This window comes from Corvus kubaryi, unplaced genomic scaffold (genome assembly GCF_017639235.1).
Source record: "Corvus kubaryi isolate FWS band 111438036 unplaced genomic scaffold, C.kubaryi_AGA036_p1.0 71, whole genome shotgun sequence".
Taxonomy (NCBI): domain Eukaryota; kingdom Metazoa; phylum Chordata; class Aves; order Passeriformes; family Corvidae; genus Corvus; species Corvus kubaryi.
This window is the reverse complement of record NW_024582059.1, coordinates 18376358-18392759: the sequence shown is the minus strand read 5'-3', so window position 1 is coordinate 18392759 and position 16402 is coordinate 18376358. Positions and strand designations below refer to the sequence as shown.

The following is a 16402-nucleotide window of genomic DNA, read 5'->3' as shown; positions in this document are numbered from 1 at the left end:
AAAGGAAGTGTTTTTCTATGTCATCAACACTGGATGTCTGGCCTTGAAATAAAGGCCAAGGAGTAGGTTCCTCATTAGTCAGATCTTGTTCACTGTGGTTACTAAGAAAGGGGTGAAAGGGCTGAAAGAAGAGAGATTTAGGAGGAAAAGGTGTAGCCATCTGTGTGTGCCTTGTTGGGAAAGAAACGCTTCCATGGAGAGAATGAGTTATCCTGAGGTTTAGCTTGTGATCTGAGCATATTTTTGGGCTCAGCCTTTTATTATTTGCACCACTTTGCCTTTGTGTGAGATATTACGACAGCATTTTGAATGGGCAAATACTCTGGTATAGCATGGGTGAAAGAGAACATAAGAGATTTTAAAAACAAGCCAAACATTGTTCATTTAAGACAATCATAGCCAGAGCTGGCACGAGTTGGAGGAGATTGAAGTCCCAACAGTGAATATCAATGTTTTTTTTGCAGTAAAGTATTTGGGAACAGCTCCATGTTTGATACTTCTATTAAGAATGAAAATGCCTCATTTGTGTTTTAACATATTCCACTTTTAAACTGAATAAAAGAAGGAGTTAATTCAGTTTAATTCCAGAATGTTAAGCTTCCGCCTGTGATGCTGTGGCTGAGTAGCTGAATACATACCTCATATTCAGGCTGTACCTTTCAGTTGTATTCAAGTCTTCAGTGGAGAGGAGCCCTGCATAAAATATGCTATAGATTGTGTCTTAGGTAGGCATTTAATAATAGCCGTGGATCAACTGGTGTCTTAATGTGTCTTTGCTGGCTTTTTTTTTACCTAATAATTCTGTGAGTGCAATTTTGTAGGGTAGCTTGTATCTAAAAAAAGGCTCTCCCACCTTCTGCAAATCCTACATGACAATTTATTTTCAACTAAAAATAATACATAATTGCATATATATATATGCAGTATGTATATATAGAGAAGCATGTGCATGCGTATATATATAAAAATAAAAATCATGCACGCTGCTGTGATACCCTGGAAACCTCCATTTCTCTACAGGAAAAGCTCTCTAATGAAAATACCTCTTTTTTAGATATTAAAAGAAAAGTACACTGACCTTTTCCAGGGTAGAAAGACTAGGAAAGTTTTTGCCGGTCGCATGAAGAAATGGGAGCAAGCAGCATCAAAATTACAAATCCCTTCAGACATTTTGGCCTTCCATCAGAATTGAAGAGTTTCCCTTCTCAGGGAAAAATATTGATGTTTGCAGTGAAAGAAAGAAATTTTCAAGACTAGTTTTCCAGGTTATTGACATTTTCTCTAGCAAGCAGACACCTTTCGAAGAATTTTGTTTAATGGGAGGCCTAATTTTTTTCATGCCGTATGGAACATGCTACAGGGAGATGGTCCAGTTCTTTGCGTTAACACATCAGAGCTCAATACCAGCACAGCCTTGGTAAATCCTGGAAAAGTTACTTTTCCTTAGGGTAAATTAATGCAGCGTGTGCAGGTATGACTGTGACTGGAGCATGCAGAACTTATTTTAACATAGATTTGGTGAGGCTTTCTCTCTTAACAGATGAGCTAATGCCATCACCTAGCAATTATCAAGTAGTGTGATGTTATGTAATGAAAGTATAAATAGCACAAGGACTAAAACTAGTAAATCTAACAGACTAGTGAGCAGACAAGAGCAGGAATACTATTTGGAACATTTTGATTAACATCTGAACACTGTCATTTAAGCAGGTGTTTAGATTTGATGTTGCAGTAAAGCTGTAGGCCAGGAGAGCTGCGGTCCTTCATTTGGAGTGACATTCAAGCTGTGCCCCCTGGATAAATCATTTGACCTCTGCATACCTCTTTAGAGGAAGGTAGAAATTTGGAAAAAGGCAAAGGGTTTATGCTTAGAATTTCTTAAGCAAGCTCATTATCTTATGTTTGAATTAAGACTACCTGTGGACTTCGTTTCCCGGTGGCTGATGGACAAATAGCCTGTGACCTGCAGTTTGAACGACCTGATCATTTCCCCACTGGTATGAAGTCTTTCAGGGTTGTTTTTGTAGTTGTTTGGCAGCATTCACAGAGATAACATGTAAGAAATGCAAGAGTTCACATTTACCTGGAGAAGAGGGGCTGTGTGGAAGGAGAGACTCCCTTCAGCCCCATGGAGACATGGGAGGGATCCAAAGTTTTCATCTCCCTCATGGAGAAGGAATCCTTCCAGGATCTGGCATGTTTCTCCAAGCATGCCTATTACATTAGGGTGGCATTTTCAGTTCCTGAGGGAGGAAGGGAGGGAGGAAACTCACAGGATCAGGAAATATGACTTGCTTTTGAAAAGCACTGTCTTTGAGAGTTGCCAGTGGAAAAGGCGCCCTGTAGTTTAAGACAGAAGTAGATGATTGAAGCAGGGCTTGCAGGTGCATCTGTCTGCAAACCTTCAGGATGGTCTGAACCTCCAGTGCTGCTTTTCTGGCACCTACAGGCATATGGGAGGATCTTCTGCACTTGCAGAATGTACATAGGCTTCAAAACTACATCAGAAGTAAGCTGCTAAATTACAGGAATATTAGAAATAAGCTCATGGACTACTGCAGTGGTAAACAGGAGCACAGATGGCAGTACATACCATTTTGCTGCATTACTTCATAAAATGGCCTTAGAGGTTTCCTTACAGGTATTCCTTAGCTGTGAAGGCTTCAAACAAATAAAGAAACAGAAAGAAAATTTATAGCTGCCAGGTTGCTGCCAGAGTGGTTTGTTAGTTTGTTTGGTTTTTATTTTCAGTTTTAATCATCTGCTACCGATAAATTCCACTGCCCTTGTGGTAACTTCTCACATTAACATTGATATATTATGGGTGTTTTAAAACAGACAATAAAAATATTGCACTTACTAATTAAAGCAATTCATGTATTCAGCCAGGCACTGCTAGAAAGAGTTGTGGTTTCCTAATTGTTAGGTGCCTTGAGCAATATACCTGTTATAAATTCTTAATTGAAATTTGTATTATGGCTGGTGTGATTTGAAATATTCATAGCTGTTTTGTTTTGTTTAATGTTTTCACTCCAGCTCTTCATTGAGAAGTGTATCAACTGGATCTTCAAGGCCTTCCAAAGTGTGTTTGGTGTGTGGAGATGAGGCATCTGGATGTCATTATGGGGTGGTTACATGTGGCAGCTGTAAAGTTTTCTTCAAGAGAGCAGTAGAAGGTAAGAGAATAGAAAACAAAAAATATCGACACAAAAGACAAAATCTATTCTTCGTTTTTGTAAGAAATATATGTACACACATATAACGTTTCCTATGTGGTTTTGGCTGTTGGTAAAATTCGGTGTTGTTAATATGAAAAAAAGATGTTGAGTGACCTTTACAGACTTTGTAAGCAACTTCAAGTGGCAAAAAGGTTTTTAATATCTGATAATAAGAGTTCATGACATGCAAAGGGCATAAATACCATATAGGTTTTTGGAAGTCTTTGCTGATGAATAAATGTTCATACAACCACAGATGAAGTAGGAGAATAGCTACTTACTGATTTATCTTCATGAAAAAAAACCTAGAAGGAAAAAAAAATAGGCTCTTAATATGGTGTCCAGCTTGTGCACTGACAAGAGTGAGGCAGTGTGAGATGTGATTAATTTCTTCTGTGATCATTAAATCTACTTCTGATGGCAATAAGGATTTAGCTCTCTGTTAAATAGACTTGGAGGGCTTGTGCGTCATTGAAGTCAAGACTTCGTGTAATATCTATCAATCTATTTATCTATCTATCATCAAAAGTGTCAATCGAATTGAAATTAACTTCCCAAAGTTATAAGGACATGGAAAAGGTTTCCCCTTGCTGAAAACATTTGCTCTTGCAGTTGTGCAGTAGCTGGCCTTGATGTCCTCATACCCCAACTTCTTCTTGAGAATTCAGTTGCTTTATGTGGGACGTGAACGAGAAAACCTTCCTTTTTTTGGTTGAGTGATTTCCTCCATGTGCTTCCACACCACATCATGGATGGCTCTTCAGACATCCATATCTGAGCTTCCGCCTGAATCAGGAGGAGATATTTTTTGGTTGGGTGGTGGTGGTGGTGAGGCTTTCCATATACCTGCACATACTGTGTGAAGTGACAGCACCTTTTGTAGTCTTCCTTCCTCCTTTCCTGCTTCCCAGGAAAGCTTCCTTTCCAGTCTTGAATCAACTGTAATTTCAAGGTACTATTTGTCTACATTTGCGTCTCTTTCTTTTGCAACATAATAGGATGGATGTTCCCATCCAGCTGTACAGGAATTTATGAAAAATTACTAAGGAGTCCCTTTAGGAGTTAACAGAGTAGCAAGACTGTGTTTTCAAGCCTCAGAAGCCATTAGGAAAAGATTACACTCTGATCAGGCATAGAAATACATTTTAAAATGTAATTAAAACTGATCAGTAATTACTGAAAGTTTGCAAGTTAAGCAAAAAAAAAAGCAAAAAATGAAAGAGAAAGCTGCCCTGTCATCCCTAAAAATGTGATGTGTTTTAAATTAGCTTAAAATACATTTTTTAGAGTCATTATAGGAACATACATGTACCTACCAGTGGTATGTGAGCACTGTCTAGACTTCTTGGTATGCACATGACTGAGCTCTTGATGTTACCAGTAGCATTGTTGTTAGGCAAACACTGAGATTTTGTCTTGGCTTGCACTTTCTTTTATATATCGTAGAGTACTAGCCCCAAAAGGACATAGCAAAACCTAATACACATATTGGCTTTCAAACATCCTGGCACTATCCTTATAAATCAGTTTGTGTAGGTAGTTTTGTAATAAGAGGTTTCTTGTAGTCATCATAAATTTTTCAGTTGGGAAAATGAACCAATAAAACACCCTCTTCTGAGGTTTCCTGTTTGAAATAATTGAAACAATTAAATATTTGTGGCTTGTGGACACACACATTTCTGTCATGATCCATTAAATATTCCTCAGTGGACGATGTCCCTGCTCTTTTCAAGAACCTTTAAAGGTCAACTCCAACTCAGCCATTCTATCAGTCTATGAAGTGGGGAGACAAATTGGGTCAAAAAGCATGGAAACAGAGAAAAGAGGGATTTGGAGAGAGGGAACTCTGCACACCACCCGGCTCTTTGGGTCTTGGCTGGAATTGCTAACGTTGTCAGCACACCTTGAACAGCCTTTGAGTGCCAATTCCTTTGTGCTCCTCTGAAATACTACAAAACCAGAGGGATTATAACAGAAAATAACAGCTGTATTGGAACTTAAAACCAAGAAACTGAGAAGAACAAAGAGACTAAAGTTTGCATTTCAAATTATAAATCTGGTAATTGTATTCCCAGTTAATCGTGTCTTGGAACTTGCAGGAAATATCTAATGCATTTATGAGGAGAGCTGTAGACCAAAAAAAAATGGGTTTATTGGTGAAATTTCAAGAGTAATTTCAGATGGCATTAAATCCAAGGCTGTAAATTATCCAAGTACTAGTTTTATTATCAGGTAGGCATGGATGTTTTGCTGACTAAATTGATGAACAGGAGGCTGGCATGAAGAAACGTGATTTTGTCATTAACGTAAATTTGATCTGCCTTGCAAACACTAAAACTCCTTAGACTGTGAAAGTGTTGCTTAATGGCATCACAGCAAAAGTTAAGGTATATACATTTAGAATACATTTTTACAGAGGTTAATTTTATTGTATGGGTTTTTTCCTCAATTACAGATATGGCTAATCATAAAGTTTCATTTGAACTTGAATTTATGATCAAAATAGAGTCATATGCTGAAAATACACTGTACTGTGAGGGAACCTAAAGCACCTGGCCAGGCTTGTCTTCTCTTTTTCCACTGAAGTAGCTTTCTCTGAGGAGAGTAACAGGCTTGAAGTCAGAAATCACAGCTGTTCTTGCCTATGCTTTGCATTTTCAGTCTTCATTTGTTCAAGTTCCAGACAAGTATGAAGTAATCTCTCCTAAATCAAAATTTATGTTGTTTCTTAAGTTGCTAATCTTTTATTCTTCCTTTGGCTTGGAACGAAGGAAAAAGGAAGGCATTTTTTCGTCTCCATATGGTGCTAAAGACTACGGCAAAAATGACCATTTTCTTCCAGTTATTTTGCATATTCGCTTGGAGATTTTTGGCTACTTAAAATGGGAGCATTAAAAAATTATATTGTATCGGTTATAGGGAAGCTTGTTCTTTTTTAAAAATACAAAGGTGGGATAATTCAGTTAACATCAGATTCTGTTGTTGATCTCTGTTCCAGGAGGTTCACCTTAAAGCTAGTTCTTCAATTTTAAGTCAAAAAAATAGATTTCTCTTCACCTCTGAGGTAGAAACACAGGCACAACAACAGTAGTTTCTAGGGTTGCAGGGCTTTATTTCCTCACCTGAACTTTTGCCAATTTAGAGTGGAGGGGTAATTTGGCTGAAGGAAAATTTTGAGTCTGATCTGATGCTTCCCGGATGTAGCAAACCTGCTGTGCCCCCTCAGTGAGCAGCGTAGGAACAAAGAAATCCTACCTGTTTTTTCAGAAACAGGTACTCTTCTATGCACTGTAAGTGAAAGAACTTCCCAAGGCTTTATAAGCCCTGGTAGAAGATAAACTAAAACCTCTGTGTGTGCCTCCCTTGGTTGTTTTTTTTTGGGTTTTTTTTTTTTTGTTTGTTTGTTTTTTTTTGTTTGTTTGTTTCAGTTGAAGTGGAAAAGTTATCAAGGTAAGAGAAATGATAACATACATAACTCTTGAATAGTTTGCTTAATTAGCATGACTTTATAGAATGCTACTGTGAACAGGGGAGTTCACCTTATTGATCATTTAAAAAAACATATTTTTTATGCTGTATGAAACTGGAATTGATACATAACAGCCGTTTTGCACACCATTTTGCAGTGTGTGCACCCATGAATTTTGTAGGTCTGTATTACTGTAATTAATTATACATACAGTTCTTCACTCTCCACTCTTCTGTTCATTCACTGTAATGGAGTCAGTGTTTTTCCATAACAGGCTGCAATTTTCCTTTTATCCACTTTCGTAAGGTCCGTGGCCTCTCTAAATTTGACATCACTCAGTATAGATGTCCATATGTTTTCATAGAAATTTTTATGTGGGATTTGAAGTTGACTCTGTTCCTGACCTGTTGCAGGAATCTGTTTTACAACCTATCAAACAGAAATATTAGGTGAAGAGCAAGCAGATGGGTGATCTGCTGAGGGCAAGTGAGCTGGTCAAATTCATGTAGCAGCTGCTACTCTTACTTGATATGCTATGGTTAATAGGTGTAAAATAAAATTTAAATAATTGTTATAGGTTTGAAGCTGCTGCCAGCCTTCCATGCTTTCATAGATATATGAAAAGGACTTTTCCTGGGTTTAGCTCTGGCAGGCAGTATTGCTCTGTGAAATGAAGCCTTCATTCCTTCCCCAGGCTGGTTTTAGTTACTAAGGGCTCGGAGTTAAGGAGACTGGTAGGAGGAAGGTGCTAAAAAAATTTGCAATGGGACCCCAAAAAGGAGAAAAAAAACCAAAAACCAACCAGCGAGAGTGGAGACATAAGATAAAAAAAGGAAAGAATAAAGGATAGAAGATACATTGCAACTGAATATTTTAAAGCTGGGGAGAGGTGAAATGCGAGGAAAATCTTTCCTTGTGGCTCTTTGGAATACGTGGCCTGCATGGAAAACACTGCCCAATGTTCAATAAAAAATGCTGGATGCATTCAGGTGAATGTGAAGTAGAACACCAGGTGACCAAGCACAGTGTGGTAGCATTTCAGATAGGAGGGGGGAGATTTGGGAACCACCAAGGTGATGGAGTGCCTTGCTTTGAAAACAAGCACAGACTGAGTGGGTTTAGCAGCTGCAGTGCCACAAAGAACATAAGTTGGTTAATAGCTGTGAAAAAGATATGAAAAAATATTTTATATCAAGGAAGCTGAAAATCTGCATTCATTCCTTTCCAAAAGCATTAATAATTTCTTCCCTCCCCCAAGACTTCCAACATATGTGGTTTTTTTGAGGGCAACTTATTTACTGTGTGAGCTGGTATTGCTGTAGAGGGATAGATGAGTATGAGGATGAGAATTTAAATATGGGCAGCTGTCTAGCCTTGAAAAACATGCGCACAGGGCTGCATGCAACTATTCTTTTCCTGCACTCTGTCATTTGTCTTTTGTTCTTTGTTTTATGAATATTAATTTCTAGACTGCTTCATCCATAAAATAATATATTCAGTAGGTGATAGCCAGCCTGCACAAGCTCAAATACCCAGTAAATGGAACATGGATGCAGTGGTAAGATTGGTTTATCTCAGGCAGAAGCCTTCTGTTGCCACATATTCAAGCACCATACAGACTTTTACATGCTTACCTTCTACATCCTGTTAAGAGAGGGGAAATTCTGGCATTCATATGATGTGACAGGGAACTCAGTTGCAATAATTTGTTGTTGTTGTTTTCTTTTTTAACACCTCACAGGGTAACATCCCAGCAGGTCAGAGTCTTCCTAGAGGTGGGATGGCCCTGTGAGTGCATGCTGATTTAAAGTAGCCACAAATATTTGGCTAACAAATGTTCCAATGCTGCAACCATTAGTTTAGTGTTTTCTTGAATATGTCAACTGCCTTTTCTTTAAAAAGGAATGGATCTCTTTTTCTATAGGAAAGGTAGACAGACAGGGTGCTTCCTGGGAAATTCATCTCCTAGGAAGTAGTTCCAAGTTGGCTGAGCCACTTGTGTAGTGTAGTTGCACAAAATGGATGTGTAAAATTCAGATGTACCAAGTATTTCAAGCCATCAGGGAAGTATTCACAGTGTCATGGTATAAGTGATGCTGGGAATGCTTATGTGGGGTGTTGAGTATACTTCTGGTCACCAGCATGTTAAAGACAGCTTGATTCAGAGTCAAGTAAACACATGAGGAGAGCTTTTGAAACGATCTGGGGAATAAAAATTTATCTTATGTCAGGTGACTGAATGCTTTTAGCTTTTTTTAGCCTGCCCAAAAAGAGTCTGAGTTGGGACATGATTGCTGTCTATAAATATTTCACAGTTGAGGAATAGACAACCGAGAGGGAGGAGAATTTATTTTGAACTAAGAACTGTACTGAAATAAGAGCAAATGGGTAAAAATCCCATTAGTTAGTTTGCTATTTTGAGAATGCTGTAAACCACCAAAAAGAGGGACTTTTATAGGGGCACTTTCCTGAAAAGAGTAAGAAGGATTTAAGTGCCTGCTTTGAAATTGCTCATAGGAGAAGTAGCTGACGTATAATATAATTTGGTTCTCTGTGATAGTAAAGGGTAAGCCAAAGAGGTCTCTTTTGGTTAATGCTGTATCCTGGTGAGGCTGGAGACTTCAACTGACTCTGAAAATGGAGGAAGTGTGAGTAATAGAGAGGGTGGACTAACTAATACATTTTTAGAATATTCCATTTGTAATGATGGTGAATGACTAGATCTTCACAGGAATACAGAACTTCAGTTTTTAAAAATTGATGTAAAGTGTTAAGATCTTGCATAAGGCAGAATTGCTTTGTATTTGTACTAGCAGATGAATGTCTGTCTCCTGCAATGAATTTTCTCATTTTGAGTTCAGAAAAAAGCTCAGGAGAGTGAAGTCCTTTGGAAATACCTCCATCCTATCCAGCTAAGCCTCTGCAGGTACCCCACAGGCCCCATCAGGTCTTTGCTGATGGGGTTTTGTTTTGTAATGCCTGATATGATACAACTAAATGGATAACTAAAGCATGAACGGACATTTAAATTGGAATTTGCAGTTGGGCAGAAATATATGGACAAGATCTTTATCAAACAGCATAAAGCTTATCAAATATCATAAAACATTCTTAATCAGATGCTTTAGCTCCTTACAGCTATGGTAGTGCTTCTTAAGAGATATTCCTTTATAAAATGCTGTTATCTGCCTACCTCAGCAGCCTCTAGAAGTAGTGTTGTAATTTTCACTTTTAGGAGCAAATAGCACTTCCTTTCTACAACCCTCAAGTTCCTGAAAATTTTTCAAGCCTGAAAAGGCTCTTCAAATCTCAGGATAAGTAGTTAAGAGCCAAAAGGGGATAATCCTGCAAGGTGCCTTCAGCACCTCAGTGTTAGAGAGAAGGAATTTTGCAGTGTTGTGGCTGAAAGAAATTCTTAACAGATAAAACTGGAAAATAAATATATAAGGCTAGAAACAAAGCATCTCTTTGTACCTCCTAATCCAATTTTAAATAAGGGGATGGGAAAACAGTCTTCAGACAAAAAAAAAAGAGAAAATGTGCATACAGATCAGTGTGTTGTAGACAGAGGGAACAAGGCATCTGCTAGCATCTCAGATATAAATAGAGTGGGAAAGGTAATGGCAAATCTCCCATTGCCTTAAATGAAGCCAGAATTTCATCCTTTTTTTGGAACACAGTTTTAGGTTGTTGACGTTTGGGAGTGTCTCTGTTAGGTTTGAAGTCTAGACTTCGACAGAGGCAGTTTTGTCAGGTTTTTTAGAAACAATAATGGCCCATGGTCAGCACTGAAACCCACAGAGCCTTATTGTTTAAGGAGAGAAATTTGTGTTAGATAAAAATGTATTACATATTTTTAACCTACAAAATTATTTGGTGCCATTTCTCACTGTTGGGTTGCCAAATCCAGGGCCCTAAAAAAGGGAACATGAGTTAGTCAGTCCGTTCCCACCTCTTTCAAGGGTGGCTTATATTTGGCTTCTGCATGTACCTCGTCCATGCTAAGAGCAAGCAGGAACAAGCAGTTTGGAGTTAGTGTGTCTTCTCCCACCTCTTTCTGCTCCTCTGTGTGGCTTCTTACATTAGGTGCAATGGTGGATTTCAGGAGGTTTGAGCTGCTTGGTTTTCTTTAAGTTTGCTATTTTTGAAATATGTTGGGGAGGAATAAAAAAAAAATACCAAGTTTCCAAGATCATAACTAAGTATGAAAGTAATGAACGTTAGTGGCCTGTGTCGTCTTTGTTCATCTGCACTGCATGTAATGATTCCTAATTCAGCCTTAATTACACAATCCCATACAGCTTTTTCCATTACACCTCTGCCTTGTTCATTGAACAGATTGGATAGTGTTCAATTAATGAGCTGCTATTCAATATCTTATATTCTTCTCATTGCTCCATGTATGGTCCTGTGCCTTCACTGCTGATTACTATTCATCCCTTGCTCAGAATACATAATTACTCATTTCTTACAAAGCTTTTTTTTGTGGTGCTTTCACTAATATCTAAGTGCTTCACAAGCATTGTTTAATTTATGAGATGAGTGGTTATTACCCCTGGTTTACAGTTGAGGAGATAAAGCACAGATTAAGCTCAGACATACCCACTGATTTGGGGTTCATGATTTATGATATTTAGGACCTCAGGGGCAGAAGTATTTGGCATCTTATAGCACTTAGTATGTCCAAAGTGCAGTTCCCATTGATTTTACTTACAGCTATGGTCACTTAAACCACTGCAAATCAGACGCTGGATCACAAGTTGGATATTCAGGAAATGGAGAGGATAATTAGTGTTTTTTCTTGCTTAATATTATAAAGTAAGTCCATGGCATAGGAGATGTCAGTTTTCCAGGGCACCTGTCTCATGCACTGACTTTCCTCGCTCCCTTCCTCGCTCCCTTCCTCGCTCTTCTTTAAATCTCTGTAATCCTTTGTTCACTTCGTTCTCAGTAGCATGGGAACGTGGACTCCAAGCACAAGAGTCCTTTTGACTTTGGTCCTTATTCATCCTAAATCAGCATCCATGTTGTCCCCAGGATAAGCTAGAGGTCTGGCAAGGCAGAACCCAGGGTGTAGAAGTAAGACATGATGTAGTGAGAGACATGGAGAGTTAGATCAGAATTCAGGTTTTGAGGTGTTGGGAAGTCTAAGATTGCTTATCTGTTCAGCCTCAGCAGCCAGAGCAAGGTTCCTAGGATGTGGTCATGTGCAGGAAACATGGAATGATGGTGGTGCTTCCTAGGAAAGCTGCTTGGAGCTCAATAGGTGCCTAAACCATTTGACTGAAATGAATTTGGGAAGGCTGTAATGCAGCTTTTCTAGTACATGCTGATGCTTCCATTAGTGGGAGCTCCTCAGGGCAACCTGTTTGACCATCCTCTCCATCAAAAAAGAAAAAAAAGTATTCTTGCTCTTCTTAAGGACCAAAGTGACACTTGCATCCTTCTAGTCTTCCTAAAAGGTTTTTTTTTCTGATTTATTAAATCATAACTTTAAAAAAGGTCCATCTACAGATTTTCTTCAATGGTAATGCCAGCTGACCAGTAATAAGGGCAAAAAACTGCAATGGAATTACTGCTTTAGGCAGTAGGTTTTTCTGTTTAATGAAACTACTCAGTGCCTCCCACCTGGAAAAGAATGTCTGCAGAAATTCAAAAGGGCTAAATAAATGCCTCAGAAAATAAATGTGGAAAGGTTATGCTTTAGAAATTTATTCTAGAGATTCAGAACGTAGGCTGACAAGTCACAGGGTGAGAAAAATGCCAAAATGGGAATAGTTTCTGCAATAAGAAAGACAGATACATTATTTTAAAACACAGTGTGATGTCCGTATTACAGAAAAAGAATGTAATGCTGGTTTTGAAGAAAATTGTGCTTCTTTGAAACTTTTGGTACTGTTCTTGCAGGGTGCCAACAAAAGGCATTGCCATTTGCATGTTGCTGACTATTCTGATAAATATTTTGAATATTTTTTTATTCTTGTAATTTAAAATTTCACACCTTTTTCCAGAAAAGGTGTCATTACTTTCAGCATTAAGGCATTCACATCAGATTTTTACATCTCGTTTCATTTGCCTTTAATTCTTCTTGATTCTTGCAGAAAACCATACCCAGAATAGTGACATTTTCCCTACTCATTTCCCATTCATGGTGTATTTGCATTCATTTTAGGCTACCAGGCAGAAGAACTAGAGCATATTTCCCTCATTTGTACCCTGCCTGTTTATTTTACTTCCTCTGGAAATCAGCTTATGGTGCTCTCCAGGACCGAGGACTGGACCTGACGTTTGGAACTCACTGTTGCAAAACCTGCTCCCTCAGGTAGCAACTAACTGATGTGATCCTGTGTGTCAGAAGGGGACACATGGCAAACAGTTCTCACACCATCACAGCAGCCAGGCTGATTCCAGAGCAGGGTGAGGTATTAAAAAAGGCAACGTTGCTTTCCCAGGGAGAGACTGAACGATGCCGTGTGTGGGAGCAGGGCTGGAAAACCGAGCCGGAAGGTTTTCTTACAGGAGCAATCCAAACTGCGGTTTGGAGGTTTACAAACCTTTTGCATGCTCTGCACAAGTTCTCTGATAAGCCTCTTCTTGATTAGGCTGGAACAGCTTTTTTAATTTAAAGCTAATGCCTGTGGGGAAGAAGTGCAGTAGTTCTGTACTTTCAAAACTTGGGCATTTATGCAAGTTTCTTATAAGCATTTTAGGAATCTAACTATATCATTCAATTTCTGAAAGGACATTTTTTGTCTTGGGTATTTAGCTGTAGATGAGTATTATTATATGTATTTCACAGACTCGTGCTCTAATTTTTTTTCTAAGAATAATTATATATTTGGAGCTAAGCATTCAATTATTTATTCATCCATTTTACCACGTGGACTTAGCAAATGGACTTGTGTTAGCCTATACACCATATCATGCATGCAAATTCCACTCTTAACAATACTGCTTGAAATTATGTAAGTGATAGGTACTAATTTTCTCTGATACAACAGAATGATAATGATGGACTATTGGGAAAAAGTAATAATAAGTACTTCTTAGGTTGTGTGCACTGGCATACTAAACTATTCATAAAACTAAAAAAAGAATGAAAAGACACTAACCTACTTAAAAAATTATGCCATTTACTTGCAGTCTTTTTAGTGATAACAGGAAGAGAATATTCCTACAGTGATAGCACCATATTCCTGAAACTATCAGGTTGTGCACTCACTTCTGTTGGGGGGGAGGGTGTTGTTAATGGCTTCATATGCAAGGTGCATGCAGCCAGGCAGTGGAATTCTAGTTGTTCAAGTGGTTTATAGAGCCCTGAGAACTACGAGTGGTATTTCGTATTTTGTACTTCTGCACTGTCATCATGCAGGTAACTCTGTGCTGAATGTAGGGCAGCAGGCAGTCTGTCAAGTACACTATATTTTAATACAGCAACATTGCATACAGTTTTATAAAATAAGCTATGGTGCTGGAAAATAGTGCAAGCACTTGGACACAATGGTTTACACTGAGCTGCATCTTTTCTTGCTTCCCTTCTATTTCATGAAGGAATCCACTTCCATGTAAGAAGTTTAGAAAGAATACCTAGCAATTATTCCATGTTAATTATTCATTTCAAAGTAGGAAGAGGAAATATGGCAAGGATGAGATCTTTCACTGACTGTTTAATAATAAAAGATCCTTCGTGGAAAGTTTATGAAAAATGAAGGACATAAAAGCACAAGCAAAACATATGTATTGTACATGCTAAAAGAGCTCTGTGATGAGACAAAAGAGGGTTGAGCAGCAGAGAGGTTTTGAACAGCATTTGGGTGAATTTGCTTATTTGAGCATCCCTTTTTCCATTGAGTTAGAAAATGTTCCCAAAATAGAAAACTGAAGGACAGTATCATCTTTCTGAAATTCATTTCAGCCCTTCCTATTGCCATTCTCACACTCGCTGTATTTTCTATTACCATTCCACAAAGAACATGAGAAAGTCCTCATTACTGTCACCATTCTTTGTGTCCTTGAAGCCTTCAATAACAAGCTCATGATGCAAGAACACCTGTTTCCCACAAGGAATAAGGTGGGAAATGCTGTGTGCGCTTCTACAGCCCAAAGTGCTCACTTAGATTCCGCAGGGAAAGGTGGATCTGAGGTATTGCCAGATAATGCAAGTGGGGCTAATCCAAAATCCATATGCAGGTGCACTATGGGGATTATGCAGTCCTTAATCCTAAAATCAGTATGCCTGTGAATTTCTTGGAGGCTTCACTTTGAATGAAGGTTGTCAATTGAAAAAGTGAGGGAAATCCTTAGAATTAAATTATTTGTACTCCTTTGTGGGAAAAATGTAAGATTTCAGCTGAAATCAGAAATGAAGGTTTAGGAAAAGAGGGGAGAAGGGCCTCTGGCATCCAGCAAGGGGCACAGAGCAGGCCACAGCAGAAACATTTCTCCTGTTCCAGACATGGAGGTCACACCTTACAGGGGGACGTGCCAAGACTAATAAAGGAAGATTAAATTTAAAGTGAGAGGAAGATACTTGTTCAGAAAAAAGCCCTGGTGCTTAGGCCCATCATGTCTTTGTCACAGACTGAGCTGGCATGTGCATGTTTAGCTTGTGTCCTTCTGCTGTGCTTTTACCATTTGCTCTCTGTGCTTCCTCAGCTCTCTGGGTCTCACAGGAGAAAGGTTTACAAACAGCAAACTTGGGAATGTGAGGAATATGTGTGACAGACCAGGCCCTAGGGACATGGGGGTCATGTGGCTGAGCCTGTGAAGGAGTAGAATAGCAAACCTGTCTACAGGGGAGGGCAGTTAGGAAGGATTTTGGGGCAGGGGTCTAAACAGGGCTACCTGCTGCAGTGCAGCAGCTGTCCTGGAGCATGTTTTAGTGGGCTGCTGAAGTCAATCTGTTGCTTTTCTTTCCTCTTCCTTTCCTCCTGGACTTCCCCTTAGTTAATATGTACAGTGCAGGTATTATGTTTACGCACTGTTTGATCAAATTTATTGTAAGTATTCATTTTTATTAATCAGCCTGTCAGGATTTGGGGTTTTTTGGGGAGATTTTTCCATGTATGTAAACATACTGTATCTTTTGTTTCCTGGGAACTCTTGACCTCAGCAGAAGCGTGGCTTCTCAGTGCTCGATTAGCTGGGTTAATTCCATTTTGCACAACTATACCTAATGGCCATTTAAAACTGCCAGAAGCCCGCCGTGGGTTCCTCCTCGTGCCTGACCCTGTTGGGGAGCAGCACATTAATCAGCACTCTCTGTCACGGTTTATTGCTTAATGATGAGGGTTAACTGACCACTTCCTAGGAATAATGAAAAACAGAGGTCAGCAATCACTGACTGAGCGGAGAGAGGAGCTCTTCCCACTTGTACTTCTACTCTTTCGTCCTCAGGCAGCGACAAATGTGTCTGCTCCACCACTTCAGCATGAACACTTATCTTTAAAATTCATCTTAATTATACATCAATCCCTGTCACGTGCTTACCCAATTGAAACAATCAAAACCACTGAGCCAGTTACCTACTTAAAGTCAGTGTAATCATATTTGTGGGAAAACATTGTTCGCTCTGGCGGAGCCTGTGTCAGGAGGGTGTTCTTGCAGCCCCAATGCAACGTGTGGATGCGGCACTGGAACTCCCCAAGCCAGACATTTTGATGATGGCTCAGTAACTGGTGTCCCTTCCAAGCACTGTAGTTTAATTTTTGTGTGC

General features: G+C 39.0%; 1 protein-coding gene across 4 annotated transcripts in view; it reads left to right on the top strand.

Moving 5' to 3' along the window:
- Positions 1-16402, top strand: part of NR3C2 (nuclear receptor subfamily 3 group C member 2) — a 189146-nt gene that overhangs the window by 105765 nt on the left and 66979 nt on the right. For all 4 annotated transcript variants that reach the window (XM_042049975.1, XM_042049974.1, XM_042049976.1 and 1 more), the window contains one exon: positions 3037-3176. In XM_042049975.1, the coding sequence (XP_041905909.1) occupies positions 3037-3176 (140 nt within the window). The remainder of the gene's footprint in view (positions 1-3036; positions 3177-16402) is intronic.